At 42.2% G+C, this 18,887-nt stretch overlaps 1 protein-coding gene across 1 annotated transcript; it reads left to right on the forward strand.

The window, feature by feature from the left end:
- Positions 1 to 4,631: 4,631 nt before the first annotated feature.
- Positions 4,632 to 12,661, forward strand: PDCL (phosducin like). The gene is made up of 4 exons (XM_019728499.3): positions 4,632 to 4,773; positions 6,196 to 6,372; positions 8,470 to 8,651; positions 10,521 to 12,661. Exons 2-4 carry the CDS (start codon positions 6,201 to 6,203, stop codon positions 11,070 to 11,072), a joined length of 906 nt encoding a protein of 301 aa, XP_019584058.3. The 5' UTR covers positions 4,632 to 4,773; positions 6,196 to 6,200; the 3' UTR covers positions 11,073 to 12,661.
- The last annotated feature ends 6,226 nt before the right edge of the window (positions 12,662 to 18,887 follow it).

Consider the following 18,887-nt stretch of genomic DNA (forward strand, 5'->3'; position numbering starts at 1 on the left):
ACCTCCCAAAGGTGGTGGTGGTGATGGTGGTGGTGGTTGGAATCTATTTTAGCTATAAGTGTGACAGTGGAAGGAATGTTAAGGAATAGCTTACCTCTCCTCTTAGAGCACTTAATATGTTCCAGACACACTTCTAAGTGCTATAAGTATATTATAATGTAATACCATTGTTACCATTTTATAGATGAGAAAACTGAGGGAAAGTCCTCAGAATTTGCCCAAGGTCACACAGATGAGGTAGGTAGGGACCTAAAGACACTGAATACCACACTAAAGACACTATTAGGAAATCTTGGAAGGTAGACGATCTGAACAATTTGGGGGTTTAGATCGCTTTGGCAGTAGTGGGAGGTGAAGCTGGGGACAGATCAGCAGGGAGGCCAGGTCAGCAATTTAGGTAAGAAGTGTTTACAGCACGGCAAAAGTGAGGGTGCAGGAAAAGAGATGGATTTGAAAAGTAGTAGAGAGCAATTGATGGACTTTTTGTAGAGGGATTATACCGTATCAGACAACTACACATTATAGTGGATTAAATTTGGCTTAGAATCCCAGACTTTGTTGCTGAGAACAGACTGACATTTATGAAACACGTAATCCTGTATAAGCCCTGGAGTGACCACTGAAATCAGGAAGAAGAGGAAGAAACTTAATGAAGGAAATGAAATTCCAGGAGGATTTTCTTTCTTTTATAGTTACTACGTATTGAATTATGCAGAGACTACAATTTTTTACTTTTTCTTTTCTTTTTTTAATAATCGAAAGCTCCATACTGCAATGGTTCCAAAGTTAACCTGCACATTATAGTCACCTAGGGATCTTTTCAAAGTCCCAAAGCCCAGATCCCACCCTAAACCGATTAAATCACAATCTCTAGGGGTGGGTCCAAGGCATCAGTACTTTTGAAGCTCCCCAGATGCGTCCAATGTGCAGAAAAGTTTGGGAACGACTGCCACTAGGAATGTAAATGGGTTTGGGGCCTACCTTTGCCCAGATGCATTAAAAGCATCCATCGTCAGATGTTCAGGTCCGTATAATATTCAGAGACTCATTCAACAAATATTTTTTGAGAATCTATGTATTAGGCAATATGCATTAAGGATACAGAAGTGACCTAGTCCCCAACTTCAGGAAACTTGGAGGGACAGACAAGAAGTAAATAAAAGGTGAATTTAGATTAAATCGTGAAGGTTAGTACAACCAGGATGAGCATAATGCAAGCAGATGCTGAGATTTTGTTAGGTGGAAGTGGTAACTCAGCACTGTAGACAGTGTTAGGCAGGGCAGCCAATTGAACATCTCCACTGGGATCTCAAATAAACATCTCAAACTTAACATGTCCAAATCTGAGTTTCTGGTGTTCCCCCACTCCCCAAACTGCACCACCAGCCTTGCCCATTTCAGTTACTTCCCCCTTGACTTCTGTCACCCAACCCTACTCTGTCGGTTCTACCTTCAAAATATATTCAGAATTTCACTTCTCACCACCCAGGTTCAAGGCATAATTCTCTCACCCGAATTGTGATAATCTCCTGTTCTCCCTGCTACTGCCCTTGCCTCCCTCAGTTTAGCCTCACCACAGCAGCTAGAGTGATTCTGTTAAAACACGAAGTGATCATTTCATTCCTGTGCTCCAACCCCCAAATGCTTCTCGTGTCACTGAGTGAAAGCTAGTCTTGTCTTTTCTACTTGGCTCACTGTGCTCCAGCCACACTGGTCACTTTGTTGATCTCCATGCGAGACATGCTACCCTCCTAGGGCCCTCACACAGCTGTTCTTTAAGGATAGAAGGCTTCCCCCACCTCCATTGGATATCTTCAGGACTAGAACTCTCACCTTCTTCAGGTCTTTACTCAAAAGTCAACCTCAGAATTGGATGGAGGGTAATGAGGGGAGGTGTTATTTACAATAGATAATTAACCCAAGGGACTGGATAAGATCAACTGAAGTATTTTTTAACTTTATATTCTGAAATAATCATACATTCACAGAAAGCTGCAAAAATAATACAATGAGGACTGATGTACCCTTCATGCAACTTCCCTGATGGTAGCTTCTTACATAATTATAATGTCAGGACCAAGAAATTGACATTCTACAGACTTTATTCAGATTTCACTGGCTTCACATGCACTCGTGTGTGTTTCTATGCAATTACATCACAAGTAGATTTGTGGAACCACCACTACTGTCAGAACTGAAATAAAAAGGTAACAATTGTTCCACCTTCGTGATTCCTTGTGCTACCACCCCTTTATGGTCACATACATTTCCCCCCTTCACCCTGTTCTCCCATCCTTAACCCCTGGCAACCGCTGACTTGTTCTCCATATCTAGTATTTGTCATTTTGAGAATGTTATATAAATGAAATTATACACAATGTAACCTTTTGAGATGGGCTTTTTTCACTCAGCATAATTCCCTTGAGATCCATTCAAATTGTTGCATATATTAATAGTTTGTTCCTCCTTATATACTGAGTAGTATTACTATGGTATGGATGTACCACATTTTGTTTACACATTCACCCATCGAAGAGCATTTGGATTGTTTCAAATTTTTGGCTATTACAAATAAAGCTGCTATGAACATCTGTATACATGTTTTTGTGTGGACATATTCTTTTGTTTCTGAAGTAGTTTTTGAGCAAATAAATTGGCACACTTGGTCTATCTCTGAAGGAAATGAATAAAGTAAACTATAAAGTCTTAACTTAGAAATGAAGGAATTCCTTAAAAATACAGCTAACCAAAACAGATACAAGATGAGATGGAAATTGAAATAATTTCTCGTATTAGCTATCTATTGTCACATAATAAAACTTAGTGGCTTAACACAACAAAATTAATTACCTTACACTTTCTGTAGGTCAGGAATCTGCATGTGACTTCGATGGTATCTGAGAGGATATTTTTAGAGGTGAGAACCAGGAAAACATTAGTATACTGTAGAAAGTAGGCCTGAATAAGCAGGAGAGAGAGGAGGTAATTACACGAGCAGAGTCCTCTCCTAGGCTGGAGAAGTGGGATTCACTGCACTGAGGATTCATTTAATAGGTACTGATAGATCAGGGGGTTGTTGGTACATTTTGAGGGTGACTCAAGTGCATGTCTCTTTTGATTACTTCTATTTTTCAGGTGAAATAGGAATCAAAATCATAAGCTGAGCCAGGAGAGGGGAGGGAAGATCTGAAAAAGAGAGGAATTGAAGATCTGAAAAAAGATGTGAATTGCTTCTCTTAAAGCAGGGGTATCCATTGTTAATTGGTCCGCAGCAAATTCCAAAAATACATTTAGTTTACTTAAATAAACCAGGTGAGGCAATACGTACTTCACCTCCAGTGAGTGGCCCGGCTGTTTGTGTATTTTACCGCATATGGCCCTTGGTTAAAAACGTTGAAAAAAGTTTGGACACCCCTGTCTTAGAGAGTGGGAGAAACTAGGATTGTTAGGCAGCACTGAGAGAGTACTGAGAGAGTATCGAGTACTCTCCGCGCCCCCCCCCCCCCCCCAGATTGCAGCCTTAAAGTGAATTTGGAAGGACAAGAAACCCCCATGGATGAAGAAGACCCCTGCTGCAGAAGACCCCATTCATCTAGTATTTACTTAACACATATTTATGGGGAATCTCCTATACAGAGGCACTGTTGCCGGGTGCTGGCTTGTCTCTTAAAGCAGATCACAACATATTCAAGTCAGCTGTTCACGCAATCGAAAATACAGTAAGTCACCATAGAATCTCTTTCACGAATCTTTCTTAAATTTGGGGAAATGGAGGGTGTGTGTCTTGGGGGATTGGGAGGGGAGAGAACTTCCAACTCTGGATAGCCTAAACAAATTCTCTGAAAAGTATGCACATGTACAAATTTGAAGATAATTAATTGCAGGTGGCCATAGAACCACAAATTAAGAATCGCTCCCTTAAATTAAGAACGCTGTATCAAACAGTGTATATTGTTTTAGTATATTTTTAATGATTCAATTTACAATAAGCTTTCTATGAGTTACTTCCTGGTTGTATATTGAACACTTCAATACGGACTCAGAATTTGAAATCATTTTAGGTTTTAAAAAAGTTGCAAAAATAGTATAGAGTTCCCCTATACTCTTTACCCCAAATCCCCAAAGTTTAACATAACTGTCATACAATTATCAAGACTATTGATACAATGTTATTAATTAATAGGCCTTACACAAATTTCATCAGTTGTCCCATTCATGTTCTTTTTCTGTTCTAGGGTCCAATCCAGTATTTCACATTGCGTTTACTTATGGACCTGGCTTTTCTTAATTTTAATCCAAGGGTTGTATGCTCCTGGGCCAACTACTTAATGTCTTTTATTCTGTCTTAATAGAACGTAATGTAATTAAAAGCCAATTAAAAAAAAAGTGGGATGATTTCGGAAACTTCAAAAGTAACTAAATAGTTTTTTCTTATTGCTCAAAGCTGTGCATATACAGTGTAACTTTTCGTTTAGATAAAAACAAAGCAAATAGGAGCGTATTACTTTGATGTATTTTGTCCCAAAATGGGACCCATAGCCCCTCCCTTGGTCACGTGGGTAGGCTTATTCTAATTGGATAGCGTCTGTCGGCCCTGACGCAGGAAGGCCGTCTCATTGGTCCGCGCAGTCGGGACTTCAGCGGCTTTTCTCTTAGTGGTCGAGGCGCTGACCCTCTTCTCTTCCTCCCACCGAGCGCTCTCTTTCCTCCGAAGTACCCGGAGCTGCCCGCCCGAAGGGTCCGGACCGAGCTAAGCTGGGTAACTGCACTGAGGTCAGTCGGCAGGAAGCGGCGGGCATGGAATACGGGTGGTGGGCGAGACTGCTTTGTCCGCGCGCCCCTTCGACGCTTGTTGCCTCCGCGATTCCCCTGCCCCGCCTCCTCCCTGGCTCCACCTTCCTTGGGCTCCCCACAACGCTTCCTCGCACCCCTCTGCCGTCCTTCCTCTGGCCCCTCCCTCCTCAGCGGCCCCAGCTCCCCCACAAACCCTTCTGCTGACCCCGCCCTCGCTGCGCTGCCTTCAGCGGCCTGGTTTTCTCCTCTAACCCCTCGGCTGGCCCCGCCTCCCCGGGAGCCCCTCGGCTGGCCCTGCTCTCACCCCCGACCCCCGACCCGGTCGCTCTCTGCCCACTGTGCACTGCTTTGGCCCTTCCACGCCTCTTTAAGTTTGGTTCTGCTACTCCTTCTGGGACCTACTCCTTTCTCTCACTTAACCCTGCCTCCTGTGCACCCCTCTCCCTACCTGACTGTGGGGTCCCCACATTCCCCCACCGATCCAGGCTCTCTCCATATGGCTTAGCAAATTGTTCAGAGGCTTGTCGCTGGGCATTGCAGTTCCCTGCTTTCTAGAGCTCCCCACCCCGTGGGAGAGTCCCTTGGTAACTGAGTGTAGGCCCAGTGGTAAGTCCTTACGGAGGGAAGCACAGTATCGCTAGGCATAGTGGAAAGGGTGCTGGAGTTCACCCTCCCTGCTGGATCCCCGAGCAGGCCTGCGAGGGGCTAAGCGGTGCCTTTCTCCCTAAATACCCCAGGCGCCTTCTGGTGCAGAATCTTGGCTCTAACCGTTGTCCTTTAAACTCTTGGAAATGAGTAAAATCTTGTCATGAGCCCTTCTTTTAAGCAACGTTGGTAGGGTTTTCAGAACCATCCATCCAAACCCTCAGTGTGCCGACTGAGTTGAAGGCAAAAGACACGTGTGATTGACTTAGTGACCTCAGCATCATCCTCTTGATGCTTCTTTTTGGAGTTTTTCCTGAGGATCCTTACCCAATTTTTCAATTACTCAGCAGTCTTAGTTGATAGGAAAACCAAAATGTCTGTGTCGATAAAACCTCCAGTCACTAAGTAGATTCCTCCAAGCCTCCGCACTAGGACAGTGTCTTTTATTCACAAGACAGTGACTGACACCCCTCTTTGGTAGTCAGGCATCCCTGGGGTCTGACCCCAGCTCCACCATTTGCTGTAAAGTTTGGCAAAGAAACTTCTGTTATCGGACTTTCCGTTTTATCGTCTACAAAAGGAGCGTGATTATCACACAGGGTCATGGTATGGATGTGTTGAGATCCTACTTATGAAAAAAATCACTTTGAGGGTCCTGTAAATAGTAGGATCTCAGCTCAAGTGAACTCCTACTCTTCAGATTCAAGTCTGTCTGGTTCAAGCGAGCAAATAGCCTGACGTGTTGCCCTCCCCCAGGCACCATGACGACCCTGGATGATAAGTTGCTGGGGGAGAAGCTGCAGTACTATTACAGCAGCAGTGACGATGAGGACAGCGGCCACGAGGACAAGGACAGCAGCAGGGGTGCCCTGGCCGGCAGTTCGATGCCTGCAGACGCTGAGTTGGCAGGCGAAGGCATCTCAGTTAACACAGGTACTGGAAATCCCTGAGCTCTGGGAACAGGTCGAAGAAAGGTCCATTAAATATGTATCACTCAGAAGTCTGATCACTTCCAAAGATAAGCTAGTGCTGTCCCTTCACTGCACAATACAAACAGGTGTGCACAGCAGCGTGGTAAGGAACACAGACTGGCCTGGCTTTGAATCCAGCTTCTCAAATTAGAAGTTGTTTGGTATCCCGTAAATCCTAGGTATGTTAGTAGTATAAATTCCTAGAAATGGGATATTTACGTTTTAGTAATTCCAAATTGCTATCAAGTTGAGGTGGTACTCTTTTATAGTTTAACGAGCAATACAATATTTCTCAATACATTTGCCCTCCTCCTGTGTTATCACACTTGTTGTATTTGCCATCCCAGTGGATGACAAATGGTAACTCATGGTACTTTTATTTTCTCTCTTTCTAAGAGTGATTTTGAGCCTCTTTTCATAACTTTAAGAGATATTTTCATATCCTTTGCTTATTTTTAAATTGATCGTTGGTCTTTTTCTTCTTAGGGAGCTGTATATTAAGGAAATTAATCTGTGGCATGAGTTGTAAATATTTCTACCCATTTGTTGTTTGTTTTTTGACTTTATGTTCTTTTCCTGGCAAAAAATTTTATTTTCATGTACTTAAAAGCATTATTTTATAGTTTCTTAATTTTGTTTCTTACTTAAAAGCCTTTACTCCAGGATTATAAAAAATTCTCCCATGCTTTTTGTTAGTATTTTTACGATTTTACATTTTTTACACTTAAATATGTATTCATCCATTGATTTGTCTTTTACTGTCGTGTATCACACTGTTTTTAATAATTGTGTTATAACATGTTTTAGTATCTGGTAGGGCTAGTCTCCACTCAGTATTCTTTTATGTCATTATTTCCCTAACTTTTCCTTATTTTTCCAAAGCAGTTTTAGGAGTATACACACGTATGCATAATCACGTATTTTCATTGGGAATGCATTACATATATAGGTTAATCTAGGGGTAATTGGCACCCTTGTGTGATGTTGGGTCTTCCTAATCAGGAATATGGTTTTGCCTTTGCATTTATTCAGGACTTTCTTAGTGTTTCTTACTTAAAAGGCCTTTACTCCAGGATTTTAAAGTTTTCTTCACGTAGATTTTTATTAGGTTTTTCTGTGGTAACAGAAGACGTCCAGATCTCAGTGGCTTGTGACAACAAAGGCTTACTCAGTCATGTTACATGCTGCCTGTGGAGGTCAGCAGGAGCTCTGTTTCTGCTGCATATATCCTCTCTAGGAACTAGGCTGGCAGAAATGCCATTTTCGTGACCGACTGTAGGGAGCAAGAGAGGCCTGCTGGAGACATGTAATGGCTCATGAGTGTTTAGCTCACAGTCCATTGGCCAAAGAAAGTCGCATGGCGAAACCCAACGTCATTGGGTTAAGGCTATATGTACTTATCCCCCCCCGCGGTACTATAAGTCACATGGCAAAGGGCAGGGATATATAGCCTGGGGCAGGGAGGTGTGGGGTAGCTTGAGTAACAGAACAACCTGCCATAATGTTGTAAAGATTCAGATCATACGGAAACGTAGGAAGAAAAAAGTTCTCTCTCACCAATCCCCTCAGATCCTGCTACTTAGAGACAACCACTGTTAACGGCTTATGCATCCTTCCAGCCCTTTTTCTATACACATACAAATGTACATGCATGTATATAAATATCCATAAATATGTATACATCTGCATAACAGTTCTTTTTCTAAAAATCAGAGGATCATAGTATGATACTATTCTGCATTTTGCTTTGTTTTTTCCCTTGACCTAGTGTATTTGAACATCTTTCATGGCAGGAAACATAGCTACCTCGTTCTTTCTAAGAGTTGCTTTCCTTTCTTTTGAGTAGATGAATCATTATTTAACACACCTGCTAACATTGGACCTTAGTTTGGCCCTTTAGTTATATCACGCCGTGATGCGGTGGACTTCCTTGTGTGTCCACCACTCTGCCCTGTGTGAGCGTCACTGTGGTCAGTGGAGCAAGCTTTAGACAGATGTAGCTGGTCCATCACTCCTTGCTCATCCTTCTTGGTCACCTCCACGTTCACCCCCAACTCAGGTCCAAAAGGTGTGATCAATGACTGGCGCCGCTTCAAACAGTTGGAGACAGAGCAAAGGGAGGAGCAGTGCCGGGAGGTGGAAAGGCTGATTAAGAAGCTGTCAATGACCTGCAGGTCCCATCTGGACGAAGAGGAGGAGCAACGGAAGCAGAGGGACCTCCAGGAGAAGATCAGTGGGAAGGTAATTTGCAGCATCGGGCTTTGCTCAGAAGCTACCCTGGCTGCCGGAACTGGGGGTTAGTCTTTCAGGAGGTGTAGGAAGTTTGATTTGGCCTCCCAAGAAGCTGTGCAATGCTGGGGAAAGTATCGAGTCATGTCATCACTCAAACACACCTGGGTTTGAATCTCAGCTCTGCCACTAGTGACCACGGGGCGGGGAACGTCTCTTCCGTTCTGAATCTGGCTTTTCATTGATGACATGAGGTTAGTATGCGTACCTCACAGGGTGGGTCCAGTGCCCATTACAGTGCCTGGCCCGTGGAAAGTGCTCAGTAAATGTGTGTTTCCTGTCCTTTATTGAGCTCTTACCTTGGGCTAGAAATAACCCTCTGAGGTTGGTGGTATTATTTCCATTTCATAGATGATGAAACCAGTACTTAGCAATGGGAGGAGACTTACTCAAGGTCATGCACCTAGTAAAAGCAAATAGAAACTGGGATTCTAACCCAGAGTTTCCTGCTCTTTCCACGATGTTGCTGTTTCACTGGAAGCCTATTTTATGAGAATTTATTGTAATGAGGTGATATAATAGAGGCAGGCAGACACTGGAAGATGCATGGAACTAAGTTCCTGCCTCTCTTCCCAGTACCAAAAGAACCCACTATTTTCCCCCACGCCCTATGACCCCGGGTGAATGTCTAGGAGTGCCTGAGATCCTTCGGATATGGCCCAAAGCTGGAAGTACCAGCTGGTATCAGGGAGCAGATAAGAGGATTAAGAGAGGAGCCATTCACCTGGACCAGGAGGAGGATTTCAGGGCATTAGCCTCAAACAAAGATTGTAACAGATTAGAAAGAGCCACTTGGGTGGGCTCAAGTAGAGTAGAAAGCTCTGACCTGGGGTGCAGATTGGGAATGACACATAAAACAGTGAATTCAGAGTGGTGCTGACTGTGACGCAGTAACGTCTGTTCTGATCCAGTGTGGACCCCACCCTCCACCCTCTTAGTCTGTGCCAGGCTAGGCAGAGCTAGGCTTTTGCAGGAGCAGGGCTGTCTTGCTGCACTAAGAAGATGCTTTTGTAACTTAAGCTGGCTGCAGGGAAGTGTGCACACTGCTCACAGCTTCCTTATGTTGAGGTGAGAGACCAGATGAAGCAACACGTCCCGTGATCCTATGAGGCAGCCTTGACAGACAGAGGCTCTCCCTGTCACTGTGCTGAGTTGTCTGCAGTAGAAGAGAACTAGAAACTGCCCGAGTGCTAGAAATAGGGGTGGTTAATCAAAACATGCACATAATGTATAATTTTATAAACAATATTTGGAAACATGAAATATTTGATACACTAATGGTAAGTGGCAAGCAGGTTACAGCTTAGTTGGTACACTCAAGCTGCTGTTATAAAAGCAGAATCCATTTCAGCATGTGTGACTGTGTGTTGTGTGTGTGTGGGATGCGCAATGTCATCTTTGAAGTGGTCTTTTCAACAAAAACAAAAGAGTGGATAAAAGGATTCATCCATTGTCAAGAGCGACAAAAAGAGAAAAGCTCAGGAAGTGGTATTATCCGGGGCTGCCTATTTGGATTAAGAAGCAACATTGATAAAGCAGTTAAAAGCCTGGGTTTTTTAAAAATTGGATTGGAATCCTAGTCTTAACGCTTGTTACCCTGTCAACTTGTGCAAATAATCTCAAGTCTTGGAACCTCATTTATAAAGTGGGGTTAATACAGATTCCTTCCTGATGGGCTTCGCATAAGAATCGGTGAGATACAGTGCATACAGAGCGCTTCATGGGGCATGCCACCTGTGTCGTAAGTATGCGGCACACGTCAGCTGTTATCACAAATGTCCCGTTTGTGTTTCTAATGCTCACTTGCTGGTCCTCCTTCAGATGACTCTGAAGGAGTTTGCCATGGTGAATGAGGACCAAGACGATGAAGCGTTTCTGCAGCAGTACCGGAAGCAGAGAATGGAAGAGATGCGGCAGCAGCTTCACAAGGGGCCCCAATTCAGGCAAGTTTTTGAGATCCCCAGTGGAGAAGGGTTTTTGGACATGATTGATAAAGAACAGAAAAGCACCCTCATCATGGTCCATATCTATGAGGACGGCATCCCGGGGACCGACGCCATGCATGGTTGCATGGTCTGCCTTGCTGCAGAGTACCCAGCTGTCAAGTTCTGCCGGGTGAAGAGCTCAGTTATCGGGGCCAGCAGTCGGTTCACCAGCAATGCCCTTCCTGCCCTGCTCATCTACAAGGGGGGCGAATTGATTGGCAATTTTGTTCGAGTCACTGACCAGCTAGGGGAAGATTTCTTTGCCGTGGACCTTGAAGCTTTTCTGCAGGAATTTGGATTGCTCCCAGAAAAGGAAGTCTTGGTGCTGACGTCTGTGCGTAACGCTGCCACCTGTCACAGTGAGGATAGCGATTTGGAAATAGATTGAACTGATAATCTCCTGGCATGGATTTCTCATTGTTTGGGCTGGAAGGCACATGTCTTGTGTGTTTATTTTTGTTCCTTCCTGTGTCTGCTGGCTTTGCAGCTGTTCTTTGTAGTCCCTTTTATTATATGTAGACTCAAGAAATGCTCAGATTAAATCAGAATGCTGAATCACCTTGTGGTTAGCAATAAAGTGACTTAAAGTTGTATAAACAGGAAGCTAAGCTTTTGAACGGTTTACTTAAAATTCTCCAGCTTGACATTGTTGTTGTTGTTTCCAGTCAATATTTACATGGCATCCTAAAGACAGTGTCCTGGAAATTGTCTTCAGATGAGCTCAGAGGCCTCTGCCAGGTCTGGGAGTATAATTCCATGGTTAGTTTGTTATTTGCAACATAAATAGTGCATTTCCTTCATCAAATGATTGTAAATTATATTTACTTGTAATCAGATCCATAGTTCAAGAAGGAAGTTAAGTTTTTCCCCCTAGACCCGGTTCTCTGTCGGGGTCTTGTTTTAAGATTCCAGATGATGTGTGTTTGCCCCATCAAGAAGGGTGACCTCTGCTGCTGGAGACCGTGTCCCTCTCAAGCATTATTGAGTCTAGAGTAGGAGGAAGGATTGATGCTGGCTGCTCCATTGATGCTGGAAGACCAGTTTGAGCTGGCTGGAGCTGGAAAGCCTTTCTAGAGGAGGCTCGTTCAATAACATGGTTCTCATCTCTTTCTCTGTCTCTCTTATTTAACAAGGTATTTTTGTGTGTAATGTAGCTTTTTAAAAAGACTCTTTCCAAAGTGTTTTCTTTGTAGACGTAGACAATTTGTTTGTTGTTAAATAAAACAATGGGATCATTCTGAGCATACTGTTCTATAGTATGGTCAACCAACAGAGCAAGCTTTTTTCCATGTTATGAAATACTCTTCTACAACATTTTTTAAATGGCTATTGATATTCCATTGTACAGGTGTGCTGTAATTGCTTGGCAGTTGTCTCTTAAAAAGTAAAACAGCACAGACTTTTTATTGCAGAAGTAATAGATGTTCATTATAGAAAATGTAAGAAAAATTATTAAGATAAAAAGTGATTTGAAAAGCCTTATAATTCTACCAACCAAAAACAATCCCCATTATCATTTTTAGAAGTATCTTTCTAGTATTTTCTGTGTATTTATAGTGATTATTTGCTTTTTTCCTCTTGTTTTTTTTACTTTAAAAAAATGTACATTTTAGTGTAAAGGAAAATGTAATCAGGAATTAAATATTAGCTTTAAAATCCACAGTTTTACTTTTCCTGACTACTTAGGAATTGACTAACTATAAAAAGGTCTTGAAAATATCTGTTGTAATTAATCAAGAAAAAGAAAGTGCGTGGTTTTTCTGATTAAAAAAGCTCATTGTAAAAGTGTGGAAAGTACAGAAAATTATTAGAGGCAGAGACAACCATTGTCAATGTTCTGTTTTATTTCCTTTTACTCTTTTTTCAATATTTTTAATTACATTCAGAGCTTATTACTTTAGTTACGTGTTCTGTTTTATTTAATATATCATAAAGACTTTGACATGTTATAAAATTTTTAAATAAATAATTAATGGCTTTACAATGTTTCATCATTTAGATATACCATGATTTATTTAACCAGTCCGTTAATATTGGTTAGAGTCCCCGCTTTTTCCTAAAACACATAGCAACTGTACTTTGGGCCATATTTTTTTTGGTTCTCTTAGTATGGATTTCTAGGAGAGGAATCTTTGGGTAATAGACAGGAACATTTCAAAATAGCTTCTATAAGCCATCTTTCCTCATTGGAAATGAAAATATATTATGCTGTCACAAGACCTTCACTTTGCTTTTTAAGAATGGAAATTCTAGGGCAGACAGGTGGCTCAGTTGGTTAGAGCGCGGGCTCTGGGCCACAGGGCTGCTGGTTCGATTCCCACATGGGTCAGCGAGGTGTGCCCTCTACAACTAGAATGAAGTCAATGAGCGGCTGCTCAGCTCCCGGGTGGCCAGATGGCTTGGTTGAACCACAAGTTTGCCAGTTCGACTCCCGCAATGGATTCTGGGCTGCGCCTTCTGCAACTGATAATGGCGACTCTGCCTGGAGCTGAGCTGCACCCTCCACAAGTAAGAGTGAAAGGACAGCTTGACTTGGATGGAGCTGATGAGAGTCCTGGGAAAAACACACCACTGTTCCCCAATAAAAAAAGTCCTGGAAATACACACTGTTCCCCAATAAAATCCTGTTCCCCTTCCCCAATAAAACCCCAATAAAATATTTAAAAAAAAAATAAATTCTAGAGTAAAGTGAACAGACACGGAATCAGGAAATCCTAGTATTAAGTCTCTAATGCATGTGTAGTACAAACAGCACAGACTTTGGAGTCAGACCACGGTTCAAATCCTGTCTGTCACTAGTGGTGTAGCTTCGGGTGAGGCACCTGGTCTTCCTGAGGCCCAGTTTCCTCACTTTTGCAATCGGAACAATACCTGTTTCATGCGTGGTTCATCAGCTTCACTGGGAGCTTGTAAGAAACACCTCAGGCCATACCCTGGACCTACTGCAGCAGAAGTTCTGGGCCACTTTTTACAAATCCTCCAGATTAAAGTTTGAGAATCCTATGGATTAAGGTGAGTGACGGGTTCACTTCTGTTGGTTTCCTTTTTCTTTATAGAGTAAGGGAGGGAAGGAGTTAAAAAAGGAGCGTGTTCAGTTCTCTTCCTCTTGTTAGTCATGGAATTGGGGGAAGGAAAGAGAAACAATATTTGTCTATGACAAACTGTCCCAGTAGTTTTCCAGATTTCACTTTCTGGAATGAAAGCCATATTAAGGCATGGAGTGTTTTCCTCCCTGTGTGTCGCATAACCTGTGTTTGCTCTGGGAATTGGCTGCCAGTACTAGCTTTGTGGGCAAGATGCTGGTTCCCCCCATGCCTCAGTTTCCTCGTCTGTGAAATGGGGATGAGTCACATGAGTCTTTATATTAATCCTTAGAACATAGTCAGCCTTCAAGTAAGTACTACCTGTGTTTATTGTCGCCAGTGCCCACAACTGTGCGGGTACTTGGTAAGGGATCAATAAAAATTTAATGAACGTACTGGTTCATTGAATGCCACATTCTCTCAAAGTAGAAAGCAGTAACTTCAAAGATGAAGAAACTAAGACTTTGCAGGGTTAAGTGACTATTCCAAGTTGTAGAGCCAGTGGGCAGGGCCAGGATTTGAAAGCAGGTCTGTCTAGTTCCAAAATTTGTATTTCCATGATGCCATGTGCTTGGTGGAGGAAGCAAAATGATTGACAATACGATGAAGAGATATGTTAAAAAAGGAGGGGAAAAAAAAGGTAGTGGAAATAGGTTGGAGGAAGAAAACAAGGGAGAGAATTTTAAGAAGAGGAAAAAGTTGAGCTGGGTAGAGCCCTGGGTCTCCTGGGCCTGCCTGTGTTTCACGTCAGAACCTCTCCCCTCTGGACCCCACAGCTGTCTCCGCTGAGGGGTTCCACCCCTTCCTGCCATGACTCCAAGACCTTCCACCCAAAGTCCCTCTATGTACCCCAACCACACTGCCACCCACATCCTGCTACAGGTGGCAGTGATGGGGAGAACAGTGACCATGAACTCTAGCTCTTGGTAGCCAGCTGTGAGCTCTTGGACAAGTCTCCCTGGGCCTCAGTTTCCCCACTTGTAAAATGAAGGGTTGAATTAGATTATTTTTTTTCACAGTTTAGAAAAAATGTTTATTCATAATTTTTACTACCATATTGCTGTATTTTTCTTATTCAGCTTCACTGTTCAATTAGATGATCTTTTATGACCCTTCGGGGTCTTAAGTTTTATGAATCAACAAATTTTTAAAAATTCACCTTTATTTTGAAAATGCACAGGAAAATTAATAGAATGTTAATTACAATTAACACCTGTATATCCTTCACGTAGCTTCATCAATAGTTAACATTTTGCTACCTTTGCTGTACCTGTTTTTTTGTGGAACCATTTGAAAGTAAGTTGCAGACATCTTGACTTTGCCGCTAAATACTTTGCAGCATCCCCTAAGAATAAGGTCACTCTCCCTCATAACCACAACCCCATCATCACACCAAAGAAAATTAACGGTAACTCAACAATATCCAAAATATAGGCCATGTTCAATTTCCCCTACATGTTTCCAAAATAGTAAGTTTATTTTTAAATCCAGGATCCAATCAAGATTCACACACATTGCATTTTGTCGCTTTAGTCTCTTTGAAGCTAGAACAGTTGCCTTACTTTTGTTTTTGTGTTTCATGTCCATGGCTTTTTAAAGAGTCCAGAAGGCCAATGGTTTTCTGGAAAGCCCCCATTCTCATTTTTAATTGTGTTCTCATTTTTGACAGTATTGTGACCAGAAGTGATGTTGTCTAGTTCTCACTGCAAAGGTCAGGGATACCTGATGTCAGTTCAGTGATCCTGGTTAAGGTGTAAATGCCAGATCTCCATATTATAAAATTATTGTCCTCTTTGTGACTAGTGTTAGGTTGGTGCAAAAGTGATTGCGGTTTTTGCCTTTATTTTTAACCTTTTAAACCGCAATCACTTTTGCACCAACCTAATCTGTGATGTGATACTTGGAGACTCTAAATATCTTTTTCCCCCCAAACCTTTCAGCTAATAGCTTTAGTATTTATTGATGATCCTTGCCTGAAGCAGATTACTACATTAGTGATTTTCTAATTCTGTAATTTCTTTCACGTGTATTACCTGGCAATCTTCTGAAACGTAGAACCCTGTCTTCCAACTTCCCTCTCTCAGTATCACTGTGGACTTACAGATTTTTATAAATTCATTGTTTATTACCATCTATTTTTTTGGTGCTTTTGGCCAGTGGTAGTCTTTTAAAGCCAATTCCTGTATCCTTTTGAGATGAACCATTAGTCTTTGGGCCCTTCCTTTGTTTCTGGCCTAAGATGTTTCTGGCCTAAGATGCAGAATTATGTGATTCTTCTTTCTTTGGGGCTTGGAATTAACTTTTCCCAGAAGCTCTGGTTCCTTTCATGGAGAATGGCGTTTAGAACTAAAATCTAGGTGCTCTGTGTGTTCATTGCTACTAGGATGTCATTGCTTGTAGGCCCTTTTATTGGACAGAATTGGGGAAAAAAGTATTTTTAAAAAGTATGAATTCATATTGATATTTCCAATGCAAACAATTCCCAACATCCATATGTTTACTAATTTTTATTTTCATATAATACTTAGTAGTTTCATAATTTTGCCTATGCCACTAACAACAACTCTAAAAATTTCAAGATTTCATTACAGTTGTTTTGTTTTCTTGTTTGTTTTCAGAATGTATCGTGTTAAGGATATATAAAGTATTAAGTTAAAACATTTGAATTAACTTTTCTTGTGTGGTTACGTTATCAGTTTGACATAGAATTAGATTCATTTATTTCTGTATGATTCAATTTACAGGTTCGCTTTTATTCATCGTTTTTAATCTAACTTTTTGAACATGTAAAACATTTACTTAGTTTGAAAGCCGACACTATATAGAAAGGTAACCTCAGAGCACTTTCACTCCTATTTTTATTCCCTCCAGCCGAAGAATTTATTTTTGATTGTGTGAATGACCATGGGTCTCCCCAATGAGGATAATCATAGTAACTGTCTCACAGGGTTGCTACAAGGATTCATCCAGTGAGTTACAGTTCTCCGCACGGTGTGGCACATAGTAACCATTCCATTAATGTCATCTGTTTACTTACTATCCATTCTCCACAAAGCCTTGAGTCTACTGTTCAAAAAATGAGCCTTATCCCCTAGTTATCCTTCAAAACTCAGTTCAAATCTCACATCCTCCCTGGATCCATAAGTCTTTCTTGTCTCTTCAGAAAGAAACAGTCATACTAATGTGCGAGCTACTGCAGGTTCTGGTGACATTGGTTAAGAAATGTTTTGGGGGCTCAAAGCCTGGCTCTAGCAAGTACTAGCTGTGCCTTTGTTTCCCCACCTGTACAGTGGAAATGGCAGGAGTTCAGGTGACAGGTCCATAAGTTAACACTGGCAAAGCACTTTGCACTTTGCGTAACATATAGGAACGTCTCAACAAGTTGAGGACTGTTGTCCTCATGCTACCATTTTGTCTGTAATGAAAACTTGAACGTTTTCCCTAAGTGTGAACCGTGAAAGTCCTGCTGATGTGAATGACGCTGTCTCCCTTTCCGGTAGGGTAACCTCATCTTCAGCATGTGTGGTTGCCAAAGTAGAATCGTAATTGTTTGCTTACACCTCAGACTATGAAGTCCTTGGGGACAGGGACAGTGTCCTGTCATTCCAATCTAAATTGACATAAGTGAAGCTTACTGCTTAAGTGGGGAAAATCCCCAAGGCTGGAGTTCACCACAATAGGGCCAAAGGCTATCCGTTATATTGCTTTTCCAGGAATGTTATGTATCTTTGATCAGAGGTCTACTCCGTACCTATGCTCACTGAGAAAAATCACAAGTTCAACTTGAAGTCCTTGGCCCTGCCAAAGCCTGCGGAAATGCTGCGTATAACTTAAGATGGCCACATGGTGGCAGCAGAGGAGAGGAAATGAATAGTTTTGTGACTTACCAGCGTCGATTTGGGACCTGAGGATGATTGTGTCGAGCACTACGGTGGAGTCATCTTAGAGAATTTGTATTTTCAGAAAAGAGAACCAGAAAGTATTACATTCACACACTTTAAATAATGAGTAACAAAACAAATATTATCTGATAAATACAACGTACCTACACTTAACTTTCATCTGGTGGTCAGTTAAGGCTGAGGGAAGAAGTGGCCCAGGAGGAGAAGAGGAAGGCAATCCCAAGTGAAGTGTCCCGAGCTTCGTGGTGAAGAGCACAGTGTTGGAGCTCAAATTCCAATCCCATTATTTATCCCCAATGACCTGTTGTCTCTGTTCCCCGACCTGAAATAGTGAGCGTGACCAACATGTATTGAGACTGACTAAGGGACGGGTCATTGCTTTAAGCCCTTGATAGGTATTTTCTTAGATAATTCTCATAAGAACCCGGAGAGAGATCATTATCCTCATTTTACAGTTCAGCAATCTGCCCAACCCAGGGAATAGTGAAGTCAGGCCTTCAACCCAGAAACTCGGACATCAGAGGTCAGGATCTTAGCACAGCTTGGCAGCGTCACCTGTGAACAGGCTGTAATAATCTTCACCCAGAAAGGCTGCTGGGAAGAAGTGCAGGGTGCTTACCCCACAGTTCGTGTTGTGGACTGATGTGTGTCCACCCAAAAGGCATGTGCTGAAACTCTAACCCCTGTGAAAGGGTAAACCACAGGCCCCAAATGGCGTCACTAGTGCTAACGTCCATGACACTAAACCTAGATTTAACACCTGATTTACTTGTAGTTTCAGCTTCTGCCAGAAATACAATTTTAATCAACCAGTCTGGAATTTTCTGGTCGAGCAGCAGTAAGGTAATCTGTCGTGTGGGCCCTCTCCATTCCTGTCCCCCTCCCCAAAGGAAGAAGAGTCAATCTGCATGATAAAACCCTTCCATTCCCTTCCCCCTAAAAAGAAGTCCTGGTCTAAAAACAATGCTTTCTTTTGTTTTGCTGATAGCTCCCCTGCCACAACCTTCTTCCCATAAAGACCTTCCATTTCAGGCCACCCCTCTGAGCACATTTCTATTTGCTGGATGGGACGGCCTAATTAATGAATTGCTTAAGAAAGCCAGTTAGATCATTACATTTACTCAGTTGAATTTTTTTCTTTAACACCCCCAATGTGACTAGGAGAGTGCCTTTCAGGAGGTAATTAAGATTAAAGAAGGTCGTAAAGGTGGGATTGGT

Source organism: Rhinolophus sinicus, chromosome 16, assembly GCF_057876585.1.
Source record: "Rhinolophus sinicus isolate RSI-liver-muscle chromosome 16, RSI-T2T, whole genome shotgun sequence".
Taxonomy (NCBI): domain Eukaryota; kingdom Metazoa; phylum Chordata; class Mammalia; order Chiroptera; family Rhinolophidae; genus Rhinolophus; species Rhinolophus sinicus.